Source organism: Gopherus evgoodei, chromosome 6 (genome assembly GCF_007399415.2).
Source record: "Gopherus evgoodei ecotype Sinaloan lineage chromosome 6, rGopEvg1_v1.p, whole genome shotgun sequence".
Classification (NCBI taxonomy): Eukaryota; Metazoa; Chordata; order Testudines; family Testudinidae; genus Gopherus; species Gopherus evgoodei.
In genome coordinates, this window is record NC_044327.1 from 89,393,100 (window position 1) to 89,417,696 (window position 24,597).

General features: G+C 40.7%; 1 protein-coding gene across 2 annotated transcripts in view; it reads left to right on the forward strand.

The window, feature by feature from the left end:
• SV2C (synaptic vesicle glycoprotein 2C) overlaps positions 1–24,597 on the forward strand; it is a 209,254-nt gene that overhangs the window by 156,850 nt on the left and 27,807 nt on the right. For both annotated transcript variants that reach the window (XM_030567289.1, XM_030567290.1), the window contains exons 5-8: positions 11,353–11,486; positions 11,637–11,726; positions 21,597–21,707; positions 24,200–24,288. In XM_030567289.1, the coding sequence (XP_030423149.1) occupies positions 11,353–11,486; positions 11,637–11,726; positions 21,597–21,707; positions 24,200–24,288 (424 nt within the window). The remainder of the gene's footprint in view (positions 1–11,352; positions 11,487–11,636; positions 11,727–21,596; positions 21,708–24,199; positions 24,289–24,597) is intronic.

A 24,597-nucleotide genomic window follows, 5' to 3' on the forward strand; every position in this document is an offset into this window, starting at 1 on the left:
GCTTTTGAGTTGTGGCCAGTGTAGGTGCTCAGGTCCTAGGGTGATAAGCACCATCGAAGGGCATAGAAGGGAAGCTGCTGATGACATACATTGAATCAATGAATTCCCTTGGCTTCCCTGGCCATTTCCCTTCCACCTACATTTTGGGCTGCTCTCCCACCCCCTTTTTCCCTCCCCTACACACACACATTGGAGTCCCAGTAGATGGGACATTGTGACTTTACTGTAGATCTGAAGGCTTTCCCATGAGAAGAATACCTAGGTCTGGAAAGTGCCTCACTCACTGCCACCTTTAGAAAACTGCATTGTTAAGAAGGGGTCGTTTCTACCAAAGAGATGAGATTCTCATGTCTAGAAGTGTGGGGATAAAAATCCCCTAACTGTACCTACTGTGTTGATATGTGATGTTGGACCATAACCTCCCTTCTTTCTGCAGTGAGTGCTATTAATTTTTAAATGAAGATAGGAAGCATCTCTTTTACAAGAAACTTGTACCATGAAAACACCACAGAAAAAGGCCTTAAATTCCTATTAGAAACAAATTCCAAGGTATGCTGTGCATCACTTCCATTAGCATGTGTACAGCTGAAATGTCCTTTCTTTCCTCAGATCAGAAACTTAGGCTAGGTCTACACTAGGGGAGGAAGTCAACCTAAGATAAGCAACTTCAGCTACATGAATAGCGTAGCTGAAATCAGCGTATTTTAGGTCGATTTTCCTGTCCCGTGAGGACGGCAGCAAGTTAATCACTGCTGCTCCCCCGTCGACTCTGCTTCTGCCTCTCGCCAGCGATGGAGTTCCAGAGTCAACGGCAGAGCAATTGGGGATCAATTTTTATCGTGTCTACACTAGACATGATAAATTGATTCCCCAATAGATGGATCACTACCCACCAATCTGGCAGGTAATATAGACATACCCTTTGTTTAAAGATATTCTTTCAGTTTAATAATTCCATGTAGGAGATGCAGTGCCATAATAGAAAAAAAATTTGGTAAGGGCTGGAATTTGACATTTTAAATAAGTGGTTATGTAAATTATCATCGTTGTACATTTTGCCATTGATTTGCCCTGCAGTACTACTGTTCTGTGATCTGTTGCTGCAGGCTCAGTGATTCATCTGGTCATTTCTGGTAATCGGAGTGAGAAGGTATTATTCAGTGAGAAGCTGCTACAGAGCTTCCAGCTTAGTCAGTGAAGGTTTTATTTTGCACCGTGGCCTATGAAAACTATTCCCAGGATGCACTGGGACCAATTATTTTAACAATCCATAGCACTTTGGAACTTGCTACTGACTTCAGATTAATGATTTTGGGATACAGCATTTCCAAGGAGCCAGGGTGATATTTAACTCTGGATAGCTGCTGCACAACACCCAGAATAAAACAGGATAAAAGCACTTATATCTGTCCTGTTGCACCATAACTCAGGGATAGGAGAGGCAAATTGAGTTAGCTCCAAGAACATGCTTACATTTGGCTCCAAAGCTTATCTTCAGACAATCAGAATGACAGATATCTTGGGGACCAACTCCAAAATTATCATAGTAGTCGTTCCAAGTTTCCCAGCCTACTTCATGATGCCGTTTCTGAATGTGTTAAACATAATAATAAGCAGATAGTCGTTACGCTTTTAATTTTGTTTTGCTACTCTATCATGTGATTTTAGAATGGGTATTACAACAGGCAACCCAAGGCTAAGAAAAATGTGTTGCCACTGAGTTTTCTTCTCCTCCCCACCCCTACCCCTATATTTCTTCTGATATTTTTGCCATGAATAATAATTATGTGGAAATGTGAGTAAAACAAGAGATTTATTGCTGCAGCTGAAAAACAGAGAAGAGAGAACTAAAAAGGATAAGAGCAATAAAATCCTTAATGAACTTACCAGTTGAGAGGGTGCCAGGAATCTTAAGGAGTTATACAATGAAAAAGGTTTTGATGTTGTCAGAGTGACAGCAGAAGGTAAAGTATGTGTCCATAGCTGTGAATGAGTATCATTCATTAAATGTAGCACTGTTAAATATTGGTTCACTAAACTTAATAGCTGGGAAGTGACTTATTGCCTAGAATTTTCCAGAATTAAATAGAAGGCACCACACTGGGAAAACATTAGGCATGATTCTCCACTGTTTTACACCAGTCTTCATGCTGGCGTAGCTCAGTTTACTTCAGTGGAACTACTGGTAGAATTAGACTCCTGAACATAAGTAAGGATGGCTGAACTGTCTGAAAATTAGGAGGTAGAGTGGGGATTGTGTAATCCTAGCTACATATGTTACTGTGACTAATTCTAGTGACACCATCAGCTATTGCATTGATTGTGTTAATCTGGAAGATTTGTGTAGGTCTTCATTTTTACTAATTGAAACTGCACTGGGTAACAGATCTTCTTACTGTGGCTGTCATAGGAATTTGTCTGGAGGACTGTAACACTGATTATATGTCTGAGAGTAAAACAGCATACACTCGCTTTGGAAGCTTGCAGATGGGATTGCTGTCAGAGAAACACAAGCAATAACCTGTTTCTTGAAAATGAGATGACTTGACTTTGAGTATAATCCTCTATTAAATAAATACAAAGGTAAAAATCAGTCATACAAAATGTTGACTGTGGAGGTTTATAACATGAGCTGATTTTGTTTGTACTGTTCCTGTATTTCATTGAGATTTGGCTTTATTTTATTTATAACATCCTTTCCAGAGTATCTGTTTTGATGTAGTCCCTGCTCTATTAATATGATATTTGATTGACATTGGAAACAGAACTTTGTAATCTGTTTTGTGCACACCTGAAGTGTGGGGTTTGGGACTGACGTTTATTGGATCAGTCTCTTAAGATGAGATGCATATGTAGAATAAAGAGGTGGGTGTGTGTGTGTGTCTGTATGTGTGTGTGATTCTCATTTCCAAAAATAAGGAGTGGCAAGTGCACAACAATTTCAGTTTTGTGGCATCTGACTTTAAACAAAGATGGTGGTTAAAAAAACAAACACCAAACCAACGTTGTTACTTAGCCCAGACTGGAGCTTGATCTACAGCAAGTGATTGTTGAATTGACTGAAAATTGATCTGAGGATCATTTACACAGGTACATACTCTGTGCAATATGCGATGTAATGTTCTTCAATAAGTGATGACAAATTGAGTCTAAGAGAAGAACAAGTTCAAACCAAATCAGGGAAACCAGATAAACAGATTATATGCCAAGGTGTCAGGGGGTGCCTGCATGCCCCAGGCCAGCAATACCACCTAGTAGCAAGTGTCCAGGACCATTTTGCCTAGCGGCTACAGTTCACAACAGTGGTGCACAATGCTGAGAGTCAGGAGCCAGTCTGCATATCAGCTACAGTCCACAGTAGCATTGCCCAAGGGTTAGAGTCAAGGGCTGCTCTACCTGGCGGACACAATCCCTGGGGGTGGGAGGTAAGAGAACCTGGCTCCACCCTACTCCACGGGGTTCCAACCAGTAGGCCACATATGTGGCCTCAGGTTTTTTGCCTTCACTCATGCTCCCTGGGTCACTTTCTGCTGCTGTTTCTTGTACCTCTGCGGTGTCATGGCTCTGTCTTGGGATCCCTCTTGGCTTTCTCCCAGGTTTGTCTCAGGACTCCCTTCCCCTGGTGACATCAAGTCGTTGCCCTCAGCTCCTGTGGTCAATGGGCTTCCAGCAGCTTAGCTAGGAGGATAGTCCGCGTGACTTGGGGTCCTGGAAGCTTCCCAGCAAGAGACTGCTGCCCGCAACTGCACTCTTCTTTGGTCAGCCCAGGCTGAGCTGAGCGCCTATATTTTGAATGCTCCCACCACTGGGAGCATGCCTAGCAGAGACAAGGGAGCATGGCTTCCTGCATCCAGAGCAGGTTCTTAACCCTCACCTCACCAATGCAGGGTTGATACACCCTGTCACACAGGGGACCAGGCATCATAAGAGGATTTTCTGGGATGTAGGTCACATTATTTGAAACAAGAGAGAGAATGCACTTGAAAGTGGATCGTCGGAGTACCATTCACCCCAGCAAATATGCAGATAGAGGAGAGAGTGTCTGAAGATGTTGAATTCAGGTGTAAGATTAGGAGAATGAACACTGAAAATGGCCCAGTTGATGAGATCACTTCCACAAGGATTATTTTTGCCCTATCAGTGGAATAATGTAAAGTCTTACTGTGGAGTTTATAAATGAACCATCAGGAATACTGACCTTTTTTTTTTTTTTTAAGAGGTGTGGAATTGTATAGAATAGGGCGCTTTGGATGGCTGAAAAGGGAGGATGCCAAGAATATTGGTTTTTGTAAATAGGGATGTAATTTCTCCACATAAAAATATCAACAAATATGTTACTGTCCACTAAAATTAGATTTTGCTACACAATTGACTTATGGTAATAACATTTTGCTGGTATATACAGCACCAACTTCCATTACCTTTGCTTAAGGGTATGTCTACACTGTAGAGACTATACTGGAATTGCTATGTCAACTTAGTTATGCTTCTGGCATAAACCCATAGAATAAATGCAGCCTATGCTGACAAAGGGAGTTTTTCCGCTAGTGTAGAAACACCACATCCCCATACAACAGTAGCTACATCGCCGGAGGCACTCTTCCGTTGACATAGCTGCATATACACTGGTGGCGAGATCAGCGCATAGCTGCATCAGTCAGAGATGTGGATTTTTCACACCCCCACAAACATAACTGTGTCGACCTAACTTAAATATAGACCAGACCTTCTGTTTCTGCTTTAAATGAGTCGCTCCTTCCCTACCTATCAGTATAGTGTATGCACACCCCATAACAAGCTCTTTTTACTAGATATGTTTGTAATTACCTCCCTTGCCACCTCTCCTTCTTTACATCCTCCCTCTCCCGAAAAAATAGGCCAATCAAATATAAAACTTTAGATTTTGTAGCCCAGGCCATTTGAAGATCGGCTGAACCAAAAAAAAAAGGGAGTGGAGGTGTTAAAAAGTCAGTGAAAAGTACATTTTAAGTAACACTAAAATCCCATTTCTGCTTTTTTCCCAAACTTCCAAGTAGAATACTATAGGATGAAATGAGGAACATGATATTTCAGTGGGATTGGTTTCTTTTACAGGAAGTTTTCAAGGGGAAGGTTAAAAATTGGGCTTGTAAAGTGAGGCAAACTTCAATCTTAATTATGAAGGAGCCATTGCTACTCAATAATATAACACGGGATATGAAGACAGCAACAGACACTGCCACTATTTCTCGCTCATCTTGACTGTATCTTAGGAAGCAGTTTATGTTGTTAGGAAAGTAGCCTCCAATTTATTTGTTATAAAAAATTAATGTATCAAATCAAAGTACATCTTTACTTGCTCAGATTAACTGATTCACCTGCATTGTCACATGTTCCTCAGTCAATCAACCTGAAATACAAATAAATCTTTTTTAATAAACAACTTTCTGCAGAATTTTATGTAAAAATCTGGGGGCGGGGGCTAAGCATCTCAGTTTTTTCAAAGCCAGCAAGGGCTCAAGAAACTTTCCATGCCTAGATATCTGTCTCTCTCAGGCACTGAATGTAATAAACAACCCTTGAAGAGTTATCGGTCCCTTTTTCTTTCTCATTTCTTCTTGAAAAAGAGGCAGCAGCACTAAATGATCCTGTGATGTAATCTTATGCAGTTTCTGAATTACAAAACCTAGTCAAAAAGCCAGAAAAACAGGTTCACAAGCCTGAAAATCCTGTGCTTTATAATATCAAAATGGTACACTGTACATTTATGTATTTTGCTTCCAGAAGGTGCTAGGCACTTAACAGATGGATGCCTGCACCAAAGAATTTACAGTCTAAGGTGTTAATCTTGCAATTTACAATACATAGAGTATCAAGAGAGAGGCGGTTGCTATTTCTAGCTCTGCTTGATTGTTCATATATTAGCAAGCAGTTTATTATAGCAGTATCTATTGCTTTCTTGGTATCCCATGGATGGTAAATTGCAGGATGAGGACCCTAGTTTGTAAGCTTTTTGTCACAGGCACCAACTATTAATTGCCTAACACATTATGGAATTAAATAAATCAATTTCACACAGTGGGATAATTTTTACTGGTTTTTATTAAATCAGTTTTGATATTATTTGTGTATACACTAAATTGCAGGATCAGAGACTATATGGGCATCATATAGAGAAAATAAAGATTAATGAGTGGGGGGTGGGAAGGAGTAACTCCTGCCATAGAAAAATCTATGTTATCTATAGACTAGTTTTATGCCAGGCCCTGTTTGTGAATACCATGAGTTACTGATCTATTGCACTATGTCCTGATGTATTAAAAAATATGCCAAAGGAATAACTCATTTTTCCCAAGGAAACATGATTCAGTGCTATGATGGCAGTGTAACAAGTTTGTCCTCTTCAAATAGTGCTTTGGTATGTTACTGGCTTTTCCATTCCTAGTAGCATCTTTCCTGACACAAATTGCTACTATTGATCCTTCCATCCCTGGGCAATGGTGATCCAGAAATGAGCCACATCACCAGCTAATGTCTCTCTGGTGATGCTGTTCAAGCATCAGCTGGATCTGCCATAATGTATCTCCTGTGTGCTGCCAGTGGCTGTGTAAGATATTGTGTTATTGTCACCAGTCCTTGATGTGCTCTTTCAGAGGGTCTCTATTGTCCCCTGGTTGGTTTTCTTTTGTTAGCCCCTGGACAGGACAACTATTGGCCCCTGGCCTCTAATTAGGCCTAGTGGTCTCCTTCAGACCCTTTGGGCCATGTTTCTGGAGGAAGCCTGGTGCAGGAGTGTTACCCCTTCACTGTCCCAAGCCTTTCTGTCTCTCTTCCTTCTCTGAGCTCTTTCCTTTTATAGCAGGCCTTGTTTCCTGTATTGGTTGCAGCTGTGAGTGCCTGCCTCCACGATTGGCAGTTCTGGCAGCTGTAAAGGGATGTGGTCAGGCTGCTTGCCTGTAGGCAGGAGAGGCTCCCCTCCCCTTTCTGCGTTTGCTCAGTATGGGGTTTGTAGATCCCACTAGTTATGTTCTCTTCCATGTCCATCAAACCCCTACAACTAGTTGTTACACAGTGTCATCTTAATGTTTTCTTTCTTTTTTTTTTTTTTTTAAAGAAACCACTATGTAGCCTTCTCTGTCTTAGCACTTTCCTCTCCTAGAACAAGGTCCTTGGCTGCGTTCCATTAATTGTAGCACAGAAGCCACATTCCTCCATGCAACTATCACAGGGTAGCCATGTTAGTCTGTAACCACAAAAACAAGGAGTCCGGTGGCACCTTAAAGACTAACAGATTTATTTGGGCAGAAGTGAAGTTTTTTACCCACGAAAGCTTATGCCCAAATAAATCTGTTTAGTCTTTAAGGTGTCACCGGACTCCTTGTTGTTCCTCCATGCAGTTAATAACTCATTCTTTTGACTGCTGGTGACTCCTCCTCCTCCTTTATTATTGTGTGGTCCATCTTCTTAGTCCACTTCCATCATTATATAGACATCTCTTGTTCCTTCTTGTTGTGGTTCCTCTCCCACCTGTCAAACTGTCTTTTCCCTCACCTGCTTTGACTAAGCAAATTGTGGCTTTGATTTAAGTTCTTTCAGCTCAACGTCTCTTAAACAGAAGTTCTGCTTTTGGATATAAGGAGCATCCTCCCTCTCTCTCTCTCTTTGTCTTGAACAATTCATTGCCTCCACTGGACCAAATTCTATTTAATTGCGCCATTGCAAATGTGTCTGCCAGTGTGATTGTATATGTGTACCAATTTTGGGAATCTGTCTATATGCAGCTTATGAATTCTGTTTGCTATCATGTACATCTGTGTCTGAGGGCAAACTCCATTTGAATGTGGGGCTTCTCTGCCTTTTCACCTCTACCTTAGGCTGAAATTCCAGGGGGTGGTGGCACAGAGTGAACAATGCAAGTTAAAAACTGGATGGTCCTGTATTCCCATGGAAGTCCCCTAGGACAAAGAGTTGGCTACCACCCAGAACCAGTCTGCCTAGATGGTCTGACTAAGCAGTGGTTCATTTGGTGGTGACTTTAATCACTTGATGTGGCTGATCATGGGGGTCACCTGACATAGAGGACTGGGAGGGTTAAAAGAAAGGGTCTCTCTCAGTCCTTTGGGGAGAGAGTCGAATAGAATGAAGCTGGTGGAGGGGGATTAGGGGAGAGAAGAGAGACATGCACACTCAATGATTTGGAGGAGAAGCCATGGGCAAGAGGGAGGTCTTGAACACCCTAAATGACTCTGACCTAAGAATATTCAAGTGTGATGAGGAAACTGAGGCAGGAAAATGCATACAGATGTTTTGTCTAGGTCTGTATATTGCTTGTGCTGTCTAAGGTGGAGTGATTATGTTAGAAACCTTTATAAAACCTCCGTGTTATGTCCTTCAACTGTGACACATCCGTAAAGAGGTGAACTGTAAACCAGAGTGCCCATGAGGCTGGAATGCTGGAAAAGGGTGTTTTTAATCTACTGAGGAGTCTGGGGGGATCAACACTGGTCCCGGGGTGCAAGGCAGCTGGACTGAGAGGTCCCTCTTACGTAACAGGGTAACAGCCAGAGAGCCTGTGCTCAAAGTGTGACCCAGAGGACAAAGAAAAAGAGAGTGCTGCAGCTGACTCAGACCAAAGGAAGCTTAAGAATGTATTGGTCTGGCATAGTGGGACCCAAACACAGCAGCCTATGGGTGCTTTATTGGGGCTGGAACAGCAGATAGAATAATTTGGTTTATAGTCCATAATTTGATGTAATTCTTGAATTTTAAGTTCTCATTGCTTACACATGTCCTTTGTCTATGAATCTGCTGTTAGCATCTCTGTAACATTGCCAAGGTACATTACTGTCTCAACTCCATCTCTGCTGAAAATTTGCATCCAAACCATCAGCTTCTTTCACCTTGTTAGTCCATTCCCTATAGACTCTAATGTTTCCAACCTGTGCAGAATACTGCTGCCTGTCTTCTCTCATGTTATCATACCTAGAACTGCAATGCATTCATTTACTCCTGGTTCCACGCCCACTTCAGGATCCAGGTCACAATTGTCTTGGCCAGATCCTCAACTGATGTAAATCAGCATAACTTAATTGACTTCAATGGAGCTACTTTGATTTATGACCCCTCTTTGTCCCTTCACACAATCTCACTATTGTTGACACAAGAACCTTCTCCTTTGCAGCAGCTGTCACCTGTAGCAGCTTTACTGTAACTCTTTGCCTCATTAATTCAATCTCCTTTTAACTTTTCTTCTTTCTCTTATCTCAATTTCTTTCTCCTTCTGCTGTTATTTACACTCTAACTGTATTATTTCTCTCTCTCCTGTTTAATTCAGATTCTGTTATTTAACTCTGTAAAGTGCTTTCAGGTAAAGTTTTTATGAAAGCTACTCTACAAAACAAAGCTGTATTTCATTGTATTATGGCAAATGCATAACAAACCGTATTCTGACACACTCTGTGGAACAAAAATAGCCTACAAAGAAAAAGCTTAATAATGTCAAACATGTTTGTGTCATTATGTAAAAAGGAGAATTACAGTGTTTTCATTGAGCATCAGGGACATGTTACCAGTTTCAATCATGCTTCTGTAATTGTGCTGTACACAAATGATGCAAAGGAAATCTTCAACAGAACATGTGTATCTATTACACAGAGAATATACAGTATGATGCGTATCCACATACCTGTATCTTTTAAGCACACTTGCATTTTCAGAGTGACTGTTCTATAAATGATCAAGTCTTGACTAATAAACCTTTTGTCAAAGGGAAGTCCTTCTTTCCCTTTGTCTTCTTTGAAGCATTTTAGCTAGGGAAACTTATTCTTTACTCAACTCAGTGATATTTCTGTTAGGGTTTCTTCACAAGATCTATTCTTTGGAGGAAGGGGATAGTTATTTTTTTTTTCTTTTTTTTTCTTCTCAGCACTCATGTTTTGCCTCAAATCTAGCCCTAACTGCTTCAGGATTAAGGACTTTAAACTCTCATCTGAGATTCAGCACTGAATGCTCTTCTTAGTACTTCCAACTGAAGGCATTTGATGTTCATGATGATAGCTCTTTGTACAGTGTTCTGGAACTAGATGTGAAGAGAGTTATGCCCTGTAATTGTCTATGCATTTTGCATTGCCTTGTATTGCATTCTGGGACTCTGTTTCCATACTGCGTTTATTGACATTAGCATCTTTTTGTAGAAAAAATAAATAAAAACAGACTTTGGAATCTTAAATCAAAATTACTGTTGTTCTTCTATCTTTCAGTTCTATAAAAATTAGTGGGGTGAAAACCACCACCAAAAAAATTCCTTAGTTCTTCACCCAAACCTAAAAAGGAATTCACTCTGGCCATATTCACTTTTCTAAATGAGAGGTAATGCAATCTCAGAAACTCTTGATCTTATACCAAAAAATTAATTAACTCAGTTAAAAACAAAACAAAATTCCAGTACTTTACCAGAAAAAAACAACATGCCTTAGTTTAAAGCAGATAACTGAGCAAATAATTCACAATGAAAAGTTTACTCTGATTTTAACCTTTTTACATATTGCTATTGACTCAAATTTATTTGTTATGTGAATATACTTGTCCCTTTTTCTTTTCTTTTCTTTTTTTTTAATTTTCTACTCTGTTTGGATTGATTACTAATAGTTTGAGAATTCGACACTTGTTATCCAAAAGTCCCGTGGCATCATTACTGTTCCTTAATGGGATAGATGTAAATCCTATCAGCAATCAATAGGAAAGTCTGAAGAAGCCACTCGGACTTTGACTCTCCCAGGGAGTGGTAGTAATAGAGCCAGATGTAGCAGATAAGCATGATGATGGAATTTTAAAAAATACTAAGCTTGTCCTTTCAGGCTCACACAAGCCCTGTCAGAGGCATCATTCCTAGAAAAAATAGACTATTGTAAAACATATTGGGTGGGTGTAGCATTTAAATTTAATTTTCCTGTCATAGTCACACATGTATCTGTGAGGTCCTATTTGTGAAGTTTGCAGTGATGTCCTTCTTTGGTTCATTTTGTTATCTCTGGATGAGGTTTCTGGCAGGGAGTTGGGGAAACTTTCTCCCCCAGCTGTGTTGAGCAGCCTCCCATCCTACATAAGGTATTACCATTTCTAGTGTGAATAATCACAGAGAAAAGTTTAAAATTCATCCTGTGAGCATTTGTGTAAGTAAAGCTTGATCCTTTGAATGTCTGTGGAACAAGAATAGAATAAATGCTGGGAATAATTCCCTTCCCTCCCTCTCAAAATAAATATTTGCTGGGCCAAATTTGGGTGTAGGTTTATATCCAACTATTTAAAAGTCACCAGACGTCAACATGTAAAGTGCTCCTTGTTTCTTTTCATGTTTGTTTTTCTCTCCCATAGGGTGGAGTTTTAGTATGGGGTCTGCCTACCAGTTTCACAGCTGGAGAGTATTTGTAGTCGTCTGTGCGCTGCCCTGTGTCTCCTCAGTAGTAGCACTCACTTTCATGCCAGAAAGTCCAAGGTTTCTGCTGGAGGTAAAACTTTCAACATGTTCTTTATAATTCCCTGTTTCTGTCAATCTTATGTCTGGAGCATTCATCCCCATAGTATCACAGCACCAGGTACTAATATTATTTAAGAAGTATTAACATAAATCTTTTCCATAATTTGGTCAAATTTTATAGGTTGGAAAACACGATGAAGCTTGGATGATTCTCAAGCAAATTCATGACACTAACATGCGAGCTCGTGGGCAGCCTGAAAAAGTCTTCACAGTGAGTATCAATCACCAAGCTGATCTCTCAGAGCAACATCCATTCTCCTTCAACCAGGTCCTGAATGATTTAGCAAGCAGTAACTATACTCTACATACCAGTGGCACATCCGACTCAGGGTAAGGAAGTTATTCTACAGCCCTGCCATATAAACTAAATGGCTACAGTTTTAAAATCTACCTAAGGGATTTAGATACCCAGTTTCCTTTAACATGAATAGGTATTAGGTGTCCAAATCTCTTAGCTGGTTTTGGAAACTGCGGCTGGTATACTGCAGAGCATGTGAATGACTGATGTAACAATAAGTTCCATTGTATTGCTATAACCAATATTCTCCAGTTTTAGTGTTCCTTAAGAAAGCTGCTGCAAAGCCTACCTCTGCATTAACATGGATAATAGTAAACACATACAGAAGGATAACGTCACTGGACCTCTAACAGCTGCTTTTTATGCACTGAAACTTTTTCAAATGAATTTCAGTTTTTACCCAGCTAAAAGAATTTTTGTAGAATGTCTTTTATATCAAGATCTCAAAACATTTAAAAACAATTTTCTGATACCCTCCTGGGAAGTCTACTATTATTGTTGCCTATTTGGCCTGAGTTATTACCAATTTTCAGGTCCTTGCAGGTTTGTTTTCTTTTGGAGGACAAATGAATTATATGAGACAAGTATTTCTTTGGTGCAATCTTGTTTACTTACAAAGAAATGTATGCAAAGTCTTGTGTCTCTGAACACGGCAGAAACAAACCACAATAGTCAGTTTCCTTTTTCAGAAATCCAAGTTTGCCTCTCCAGCCAGTTCTGTGCCCCAAGACACTCTCTGTCTCTCTGCTCCCTCTCAAACTAATGCTCACAACTGGTTTTACTTGCTTTCTGCTGGGCTTTCTTGTTGCTTTAACAAACATACATCTTGCCAACAATAATCCCCTACTTCCTATATTTTCAATCAGTCCCAGGAGAACCCTTCAGACTTCACGATGTAACTCTGCTCAGGCTTTTCCATGTAGCCGATTGCCTTGTGTATGTCATCTCCAGCTGTCTTCATATAGGAGCTTAGTTGCTCCTTCAGTTTAGTCTTAAAGAAGGGTGCTTAGCACTCCCATCAGCTTTAACCAGGTCTGTGACTGCCTTTGGATCAAAGATCCACTTGATGGCAGCCATTAAAACCTTCCAGCATAATGTTGTTGTTACACCTACTAATACCTAGTGTCATTTGTAGGTAAAGCAAATTGCCTAAGTCTACACAATGAGTGAGCAGTGGAGCTGTGAAAGAACCTGGGCTTGTTACTCCTGCTCCACTGATCTAACTGCTAGCGAACAGTACTTCCTTCTACATCAGTGGTTCCCAAACTGGGGTGAACCCCTGGGGGTTCACGAAATGTTACAGGGGATTCTCGGAGGGAGGGAGAGGGAGAGGGATTCCCTAATGGTGGACAGAGCTGTCCCTAGGGACCAGGGCCGGCTTTAGGCCATTTCCACCAGTTCCCCCGAATCGGGCCCCGTGCCTACAAGGGCCCCGCACCCAGTGAGAATCTCTTCCCTGGCTAGAGGCATCTTTTTAATTTTTACTCACCTGGCAGTGCTCCGGGTCTTTGGCGGCACTTTGGCGGCGGGTCCTTCAGTTCTGCCAAAGACCTGGAGCGAGTGAAGGACCCAACACCGAAGTGCCGCCCAGTGAGTATAAGGCCCATGTGTTAATTTTACATTTTTTTAATAGTCATTCCTGCCGGGGCCCCATTGAAACTGTTCGAATTGAGCCCCACACTTCCTAAAGCCGGCCCTGCTAGGGACTCTGGGCAGCATGGGGCCAGCAGCCTGGAGCCTCTGAACTTCCAAGAGCTAAGCAGATTAAAGCAAGCATATCTATCACACCGAGGAGATTTAAACGTCAAGACTCCTTATAAGAAATGGAAAGGGAGGTGGTTATTTTTTGCTGTTTTTAAAATTAAATAGGCAGCTAGTCTTGTTTTTAAAATTATTATGAAGAACAAGTTTAAGCTTTCTTGTAACATCCGTTGTTTGCCTCGCCTGCCCGAGACCTGAATGCTTGTATAGGAGGAACTCTCTGAGTTGGCTTCTTAAATACCTTCATGTTGTTTCACATCTGGTACTCCTGGATGAAACATAGGAGCTATGTCTTATAACAGGCTTATTCAAAGATACAAGCTACGAAAGTGAGATCTTGGAAGAGTTACTGTTTTCATAATGTAATAAAATACTGTAATGATGCATGCTATTTATTATTATTATTATTTTATTATTATTATATTTATTAATTTAATAAGCATGTCATAAAATCAAAGTTTTTTTTATTTCCAAGATCAATGTTTTTATAATTTATGCTCAGGTAAAGGAGAAAATCCCTGTCAATATTCATTTTTAGAAGGGGGTTCGCAAGACTTGACGTTTTAGTGAAAGAGATTCACAGGTTGTTAGTTTGGGAACCACTGTCCTACATTAATTAATTATTGAAGTAAAACACTGGAAAATTATTAAGCTCAGTGTGTTTTTAAATGTTGTAAATAGTTTGTCAGCTTTTAATATGATTAAACCTCCACTTTCCCATTGCTTGGATGAGAGGTAAAACATTAGGGGGTTGGGATTTTTCAATGCTGCTGCTGTTAGTGATGGGAAAACTTGACTCCAATACCAAAGTATTAAAGGATTAGAAACATAGTATTGTACATCAGGGTTATGCATTGAAGTGGTTCCCTACAGTAGGCTTGTGTTTTCCTAATACAACATTAATGTAATAGAATGCTAACACTATTAGAATGTTTGTTAGTTTATCACAGTTTCCTCATTGGTCTATGTTAGCATCTTATCATATTAGGCACACATGCAAAGAATTTTTGTGTAATTTTTCTTTTTTGTCTTTAATTTTTTCAATTTAAATTAGACCTGGCTATTGTGAATTGCTATCTAACTATTTACTCAGCTGTTATTCTTAAACTTCATAGCTTCATCCAGTCTCACTGTATGCCTTGATATATTTGTCATCTTTTATTTGACCTCTATGTTACTGGTTATATCAAAAACATACAGATTCTTTGGTAGTTAACATGTTTTCTGATCCTGCAGCAGATGTAATTTCTATTAAATTCAGGTGATTTTCCTTTTTCTTAATTATTTATTTAGAGTCTTTTTCTTTTGATGTGTTTTCCTAATTATATGATGTCATATTGTCCAGAAGCCACTTGTTTCCAGTACGATTAGGGCTTCACCTTTAGATATAGTTATCAAAACCAAAATGAAAAGGAGACAAATTGAAGTGGGGTGGGGAATACACTAGGAGCTGGGTAGGGTAGCCACTTACACATTCCCAGAATAGCAGACATGCTGGTACTTCCAGGAATAACACGGCTGTGACCCTGCCAGTGTGATCTTGCCAGTGTAACCTCACACTTGCAGTGTGTGCAAGCTCACACCAGCAGGGGCGGAATGGCATGACTCTTCAGAATCGTGTCCCTTGTCTAATACTGGACAAAACCACATCCGGTTTTATCTGAGTACAGCCACTCAAAAAGAGGATTTTCTGGTTTAAAACCAAACAAATGGCCTGTCTAGAGCTGAGTTGTGATCACTCTGCTTGTATACACATACTCATGCTAGCTAGCAGAGGTATAAATAGCACCGTAGCCATGGTAGCATGAATAGCAGCAGCAGAGGCTTAGCTTGGCCACGCTGAGTGAGTATGCACCAGTTTCAGGTGGGTGTGTATTTAACATGACTGAGACAGGCCTCAGCTGCCGCTACTCATGCTACCCTGGCTACACTACTATTTATACTTGTGCTAACTTGTTAAGAGCTATCACACCCCAGCTTGTAGTGTAGACAAAGGCTTGATGTCCATTCTTAAAATCTGGCCCAAGTGAAACTATGCAAGACACCATGTAATATTATTGGGAAATTGCAGTGTCTGGGCTAAACAGCAGACGATAATGCTTTGGACAGAAAACCCCTTAATTTTAACATGGAAGGGACAAATCAATCAGTCCTTACTACCACTGACTTCAAAATAGAAGCCAATGATTAAACTAAAAAGCAACGTGAGGAATGATCTGTCCTCACTGGTTAGATCCCACTGTTCTCTGTGACAGTGTTAGAAAGCAAGAATGGGTCAGTGGTTAGGGCACTCACTTGGGACCTAAGAAACCTGGGATGAGTCCTTATGTGACCTTGAGGAAGTCACTTTTAATCTCTCTGTTCCTCAATTCCCCATCTTTAAAATGGGGACAATAGTCCCTCCCTACATCAGAGTGTTGTGAGAATAAAAGGCCATGGGACCATTTGGTAATGGAGGCCATAGTAAAACCTAAAAAGAGTACCTAGATATCATGGAGATAAGCACTTTAGAAGCAGATGAAATAATGGATAAAGAATAGTCTTTCCATCGTTAAAGTTACTAGAAGGTTCTGTTTTATTTTTAAGCCCATCCAGAGTTCTGGTGAACAAAATTGATGTGGCCTAAATGTTGGAAGGCTAAAGAACTTTTCTGCACAGATTCAAGAAAATCAGTTCAACTATTTTTAAATTACAGTTCATTAAAAAATTACCCAGGTTTGACATTTTGGCTTGTCTAACATTTCTCTGTATCCCTCTAATTCAAAAAATGACTTACTAATACAGTATTCTTCCTGTTGCTCAGGCAAGAAAAAACTTGTTGCTGTCCAATAACAAATGTATTATTACAACAGCCTATACTATCACTAGAACTCAGCAGAGTTACACTGGTGTAAAACTGATATCAATGAGTGGAGAATCAAGCCATAATTTTCGTAGGCAAATTTTGCAGGTGCAATTTGAGTCCTCTCTTGGAAATAGGTGTGTGGTGTTTAGCACATTTTAGCTGCTACCACATTTTATTTATTTAGAGGTATTAGGAAGTGCCTATTTATACCTCTAGAACAGTGGTCTCTAAACTTTTTCAGTTGCACACCCCATCAGTAAAAAAAATTTTGAGCACGCACCCCATGCTGTGCCAGCTCTACCATTTTTGGTGAAGCAAAAAAAAAAAGATGCTTGGACTCCCACTCGAACTAGCAAAGCAAAGCAAAAAAAAAGGACACTCGGACTTCCACCTGAACTACCAAAGCACGCAAAAAAAAAGCGCTCCTCCTGCTGCACACCCCCAAGGATCCTCTTGCGCACCCCACTGCTCCAGAAGACATGAAGAAGAGCTCTGTGAAGCTTGAAAGTTTGTCTTTTCCTCCAATAGAAGTTTTTCCAATAAAAGATACTACTTCACTCACCTTTTCTCTGTCAAATCCTGGGACAAACAGCTACAACAACACTGCAAATATTTATACTTTTAGGCAGTTACTTTCTTAGGCCATGATTCACAATTAATCACATGCTTAACTTCAAGTATGTGAGTAAGTCTCATTGAAGTCCCCAGGACTACTCACATGCTTAAAATTTAAGTACATGTTTGCCTTCCTGAACTAGGGCTTTTAAAAAAGCATACATTAAGTTGCCTTGGATCAATATCCATGTAAAAAATCTTCCAATCCACTACAGCCAAAATTCTTCCCCTTCAGTCAATTCATATAGCATTTCTGTTAATTGAACATTTTTTCTTGGTGAATTTTCCTTTACAGTGTTTCATTAGTTTGTAAAATTGGAGGCACTGTGTATTTCTAGTCATCTGTGGAATACGGAAGTTGCCTTTTCACTCAAATATGCAGCTATTCTTGGGTTTTTGTCTTTCCTATATTTCATACCCTGGAAACTAGACTTGCTTCAAAATATTTTTTCTACACCTACCCAACAGAAAATCTCCCGCTTAGAATAACTCCAGTCTTGCAGCCCTCATTTATAGTCACAGATTTTTACAGATAAAGGACATAAAATGGATGATTGAATAACTTAGTATTCTTGTTTCTTCAAATCTTTTTATTTATTCAGCTGAGCATTTTAATTTTAGACAGAAAGAGATTATTTCTTTCAGTATATTATCAAACTATATTTTGTTATTGTTAAGGAGCATCTTATATATTCTATTGGGTGTAGAGTTAATTCTGCAAAAACAAGTTCTCCAGCTCTAACCAAAATCATAGTTATCTATATTAGGAACATTTCTATTTTGCTACCAGAATCTGATTTAAAAGGATGAAGATTTTGGGCTGTATCCAGTGCAGATTAGTTGCTAGAAAGAGCTCTGTGACAGGGTCTACCAGGCCCTGAGGCCCCCTCCTTGAAGGCCTCATGATCCTACCACACCTCATCCCAGAAAGAAGAAGTAGAGGTGAGTCCTCCAAATGGCCTAGAGAGGCTGCATGGGACACAGCCAATCAGAGAGAGGCTGCAGGGAGCAGCAGTCCGGACACAGCAGGCCCCTATAAAAGCAGCTGCAGGGCAGAGGTGAGGGCAGTTGTTGCCTAAAGCTGAAGGAGTAAGAGTGGTGTTCCTGGCTGGCTGAAGGAGCTACAGGCTCACGGACCGAGCAGCTGCTGACAGGGAGCAGGGGAGTAGAGAAGCTCAAAGACTTCAGCCTGACAGTGAGAGCAAAGGTGCTGGGGCCAAGGGGAGTGGCCCAGGAAATCATAGCAGCAACGCGGTTTAGTTAAAGGGACATGGCGAGTGGTTGCTATTCATAGGGCTGGCATCCGGAGTAGTGGGCAGATCTGGTTTCTCCCATTGGCTGCTGGGGAAGTGGCATGGATGTTGAACTGGGAATACAGCTCTCCAGAAGGGGACCTGAACTGTTTAGTAACCAAGCTTGCCCAGAGGTGGCAAAGACATTGCCTCTAGGGAGGGATCCCTGGAGGTATGGCTCAATACCAGGGCCAGGACTGTTTAAAGACTGGATTACTTAAGGGCCTGAGCCTGGAAGGGCTACAGAAAGCTAGAGGCCAACCGAGGGGTACTGGGATAGGGCCCCATTGCAACTGTTTACCCCAGAAGGGAGTTGTGTTTCATGTTCAGACTGTGTGACTTGACCAGAGGAGTGAGTTACTGAAGACTTAACCATAACATTAGAGAGGGCAGGCACATGCACTTGGCCAAGAGGGCACACGTAAGAGGTGGGTGCCATCCTGTTACAAGCTCTAAACAGGAAACATTTCAACAGTGCTGGCAAAGAGTGCAGATAAAGTCATACTGAATAAAACAACAAGCTACTACTTTGAAGCCTAGGATGAGCTATGGTTGGGTGGATTATCTTCCATTCCTCTATTTTAAGGAGGGGAGTGGTGGGGAGGAGAACACACTTTCTTTACTGTAAGCCCTGCACATTCATTTCTGATCAACAGCCAATCTAGCCAGCAGTTTGCTTGTTTGTGTCTATCAGTTACAGCTATTTTATGCAAGTGTTGTGGTGCAGAGGCCTGTACACTAAATTGTCCAAGATTAAAAAAAAAATTTTGGCCTGTTCCACAAAATTCTTTATGAAGGTCAGGAGAAGTTGGAGACAAGTAGAAGGGTCCAAATTGGATTGTTTAGATTAGATTAAAAGACCTGTGACATTAAACTCTTCAAAGTTCCTGATAATGTCACTGGTTGGCATGGCAATGAGTTGAAAGAAAAAATCACTGAAGTGTGCTTTGATTAGTTAATGGGATGAGGCTGTTGCCTCTTCCAGAACACTGTATATCTCCAGACCCTAAGTAAAGGGGGGGAAATGGATACACTTTACGAGGTCCGAGTCTGGTCCAAGGAGCCCAGCCAGAGGGCCACAAGCCCATCACCAAGAAAAAAAAATTCAGGCTAAATTGTGGATCTCTGAGTTTGACTAAATAATATTTAGTTAGTTTTGGTGAGCATGTTTGTACCTAGATATCATCAAAAACTGCAGATCTACAAGGCTTAAGTCATCTTGCTGTTTTGCCTATTGAGTGTGAACTCATAGGAAAACATTGACTTTAGTGAGGTCCTTTGTGCTTTTGCACTGGAAAAGTACAGTCGTAAAGTGATGAGGCCTAGCTATGCCATTTCAGAACAAATATAAATTTTTCTTTCACTAGTGTCAGTGTGGGATGAGATGGGGACCCGCATTAGAAATTTACCTTGAGCCCAGCAAAATGGTGCTCAGGGCCTGTATATCTGGGATTGCAGGAAAGGAGCAAGCTTTATCATCATTGGCCATCACCCTCTTTATTTCTGGAGACATTGTTATCTACCATAACACCATTGGGCCTTTGTTGTCCTGATCCTGACCAAACTGGGCAAATGAAAAGGAAACGGATAACGTTGCCACCTCCACTGCTTTCAGCTAAATCCCATATTACATCAGGAGTGTGATCCTTGAGTTCCTGCTGTTATCCCTCTCCCCATGGCATTTTTCTTCCATACCTTCTTTCTTACCTTTTTATTTGTCTTCTGTCTAAAAAAAAAGTCTGGCTGAGCTGACCAAGATAACTCCACATTTTGCCATGTTGCTGTGAGCCTGTCTCCAGACAGGCCACTGGTCCCCAATCTTTTTCATCTGGCGGGCGCTGGACGACGAGCCACCGTGGCTGGCAGACGATCATCCGCCGAAATGCTGCTGAGAAGCGGCAATGTCAATAGGCGTCGCTGCCGAAATGCCACCGACAAGCAGCGTCATCCAGAGGCATCACTGCAGAAAAACAGCGGCATTTTAGCAGTGACACCTTTGGATGATGCTGCTTCTCGGCGGCATTTCGGTGGATACTTGTCCGCCGGACAGTACGCAGGCTCACATAGATGCCGCAGCGGGTGCCATGGCGCCCGCAGGCACTGCCTTGGGGACCACGAAGACAGGCAGTTAAAATCACAGCTTTAAACAGCCCAACACTGGTACAACTTTGCCAGGTGTCAGAGCAGTTGATAAGGCCATGTACTGTGTCTGTGTTTCTCTGGTGGCAAGGCTGCAAGAGAGTGTCAGCACCAGACACACAAGCTGCATTTTCTCTCTTTGCTGTTGTTTTGCTTCCCTTTTGTGCATTTGGTTTTGTCTTAAAGAAAACAGGACTGGACTTCAACAACAGCGTCAGCCCATTTCAAGTAACTTTCTCTTTTCCTAAAAAGGACATTTAATAAACATTTTTAATACCATCTAAAGATAGTGAAGCAGCGGGGGGCGGGGGGAATCCTTACAAAAGCTCCCCACAGCTAAAGGGAAAAGGAGTAAGGGATATTGTTAAAATCAAAGCCATACCTAATACTTTATATTTCAAAAGCTTTAACTGTTTTCCTTTTTTGGTATCTCTAATAAATGATTTTAAAGACTTTTAATGGTGTTTGTCACAGTGAAAGTAACCCAGCAATAACTGAACACATAACCCTGGACCACACTCACCTCTTTAATGCTATAATAGTGAAGAAGGGTTTCATTAACATTTTATCCCTGATGGTCCCAAGGCATGCCCTTCTCAGCACAAAAGTGGTGTTGTGCATTTTTGTTTGTTGTTTAGCCACATATTCCTCCCCATTGTTTTTCCCCCAAATATGTACCTTAGATATATTTCAAAAAGGACCGCATGGCATACATGGCAAATTGTCTCAAACTCCATCCAGTTTGTAAGACATTGGGTATTTCTGCTAGTTATGCTCTTACCCACAATAGCACCTTACGGTCCACATTTTTGGCAACTCTGTTAAAGCAGCTGCAAAGTTGACCTAGTTTGTTTGCACAGAAACTAGTGTTTGAATATGCAGAAACCCAGGTCCAAGAGCAAAAGTGTGTGCAATAGCACACCTAATTTAGGCATGTAAATTATATTGCATTTGCAAATAGGATATTTGTAGTTGTAAATGTCCAGTTAAGACTTTTTACACTTCTATCTTTTTGATAATCTGCCCCAACTGTCTACCCATCTTTAACTTATGGATCTTATTTTAACTTTCAAGTCCCCTTTAATTGCATTTTAACAGTTCAAGAAAATGCTGCTCTGTTTCCATTTACAGGTTAACAGAATCAAAACTCCCAAACAGATAGATGAGCTCATAGAAATTCAGAGTGACACAGGAACCTGGTACAGAAGGTGTTTTGTTAGAATCCACACAGAGCTGTATGGGGTAAGTAATAAAATCCAAGTTGTAGTTCGTGTGTATGGTAACAAGAGAGCCATCATTAGTGGCCAGAAATGGGAGTGATTGGATGACCTGATGTGGACGGCTGGTGTGCTGTACACTGAATATGACACCTGGCTTCTGGAACAATCACAAGATTTCAGTTTCACAGGACAGTGGGAGAGAATTGAGCATCATAGAGATGTTGGGTCCATCCTTCATAAGGAAAAGGGCAGCCCAGACCCTTTGAGTCATTCCTAACAATAATATGGGACTATGTCTCAAGCACTGTTTAATATAGACTAGAAAAAAAAGGTGTGATATTGGGTGAGGGGGAACATATGATGATGAAAAGGTTCTATCAGTTTACAGTTTGGGATGGCCACATTATTAACAGTTTGTGAAGCCATGAATAGGTTATGCAGGTCATCCAAAATGAATACCAATAAAATCTTTAAGACACTAGACAGTCGTATTCAGCATATGCCCAATATTTTACCGGAAACCTTAGAACTGTTTTATAACTTTCATAAAAGTTTACTGGGCCTGTTTTCCATATCCTACTTGTAAAGCCAAGATACATCATTTATTTTGAATCCTACAGTACAGACCTTGAAAAGAGAGAAAAATTATCACTAACTAATTTAGAAGCCACTAAAAATTATCTAAAATAGCTTTCCTACAGGTAGTAATGTCACAATGATATCTCGAAAATATGTATGCTTGTCATAACCTAGTCCCAGATTTGGACCTTAGCGTCCAAAATATGAGGGTTAGCATGAAAACCTCCAAGCTTAGTTACCAGCTTGGACCTGGTAAAGCTGCCACCACCCAAAAAATTAGAGTGTTTTGGGGCACTCTGGTCCCCCCAAAAACCTTCCCTGGGGACCCCAAGACCCAAATCCCTTGAGTCTCACAACAAAGGGAAATAAACCATTTCCCTTCCCCCCTCCAAGTGTTTCCTCCCTGGGTTCCTGGAGAGATACACAGAAGCAAGCTCCGTGAATCTAAACAGAGGGATTCCACCCTCTCTATTTCCAGTCCTGGAAACAGAAGTACTTCCCTCTTCACCCAGAGGGTATGCAAAGTCAGGCTAGTAAATCTAACACACACAGATTTCCCCCTGACTTCTTCCTCCCACCAATTCCCTGGTGGGCACAGACTCAATTCCCTGGAGTCCCCCACTAAAGAAAAACTCCAACAGGTCTTAAAGAGAAAGCTTTATGTAAAAAGAAAAAAAAATACATAAAAATGGTCTCTCTGTATTAAGGTGACAAATACAGGGTCATTTGCTTAAGAGAAATATGAATAAACCGCCTTATTCAAAAAGAATACAATTCAAAACATTCCAGCAACTATACCATGTAAATACAAAAGAAAAAAAAACAATAACCCTTATTGTTTTATGATCTCTGTACTCACAACTTGGAAACAGAAGATTAGAAAGCAGGAAACAGAAATCCTCTCATAGCCGAGAGAGAGACAGGCAGAAGACCAAGAACAAAGAACTCACACACAAACTTCCCTCCACCCAGATTTGAAAAAGTCTTGTTTCCTGATTGGTCCTCTGGTCAGGTGTTTCAGGTTACTTCTTTCCAGGTGAAAGAGACATTAACCCTTAGCTATCTGTTTATGACAATGCTACAGCTGGTCAAAATTTTTATCGAAACTGTTTTTCCATGGAAAATTGGGGTTTTGACTAAATTATTTGCAAAAAGTATCTGCTTTGTGTGTGTGTGTGTGTAAGTTTAAAAAAAAAAGCATCCAAAATCTGAAATATTTTGGCTGAAAACAGAAAAATTTCAATTTAGATATGCTACTGCAATGCCTCATTGGAGTTATAGTTAAGTTGGCTTATGTCCCAATTCTCTGTGGGTGAGGAGCCTTGATTGGACATCTCCCATCATGTACCATTGCCAGGAGACTCCTATGAAGCACTGCCTTGCCTCTCCAAGAAGGGAGACAGTGGTGTATCATGGGAGATGTCGTGGAAAAACCCATTTTCCAACCACTTCTGCTGTAAACCTTCTGAGATGAGGGCAGTCCCAGCTCCTTCCCATTTGTGTAAAGCATCAAGTTCTAGATGTGATGGGTCATGACATATCAGACCTTAAAAGTGTCAGCATTTCAGGGCAGAATATTGCCTGTCATCCACTCAGAACAGTATAATTTGGTGGGAAAGATGGAAATATTTCTGACCATTTTGTTTTTAAACAGTGATTGTTTGAAGCTATATAGGGATTAAGAATGTTAGAACTAACCACAGTGGATCCAGTGCAGGGGTGACCATCAAAAGTGTGTGATAAATGGAGTTGGCAATACCCAAACCTGTTTTTACCTACCCCAGCATGCAGGTCTGGCCTGAGACTGAAAGAGCTGTAATGTGATGCCCCTTGCTTGCTGCTGCACTGATGAAGCAGAAAACAGAATTCAGGCCTCTATAACTTAATTGTCTAAAACACTGTTTATTTTTAAATGTATTTTCTCATATTTTACAGATTTGGTTAACATTTATGAGATGTTTCAACTATCCAGTCAAGGACAATACAATCAAACTTACAGCTGTATGGTTCACGCTGTCTTTTGGGTATGATTGACTTGGATTCTTTATGAATTTTCCTTGGTTAGTCTGTAAATCTTGAAATACAGATGAATTTTAATGCTGCCGGTCATGTGGAATGCCAATCTGCTTTGCCATTGTGATTTTCTTTTCTTATTGACAATATTTACTCCATTACCTTTTAAAATAAAACATCATATTTTGGGGTTACTCCATTTTTGGTTTCCCAGCTGGCACCTTAAAGGTTTCGGACTTTCAGGACTCTTCAAGGTGTTGTGTTGTGTGACCAAAAACTGAGGAACTCCAGATCACTTGTCACTTCTGAATATATAGGCC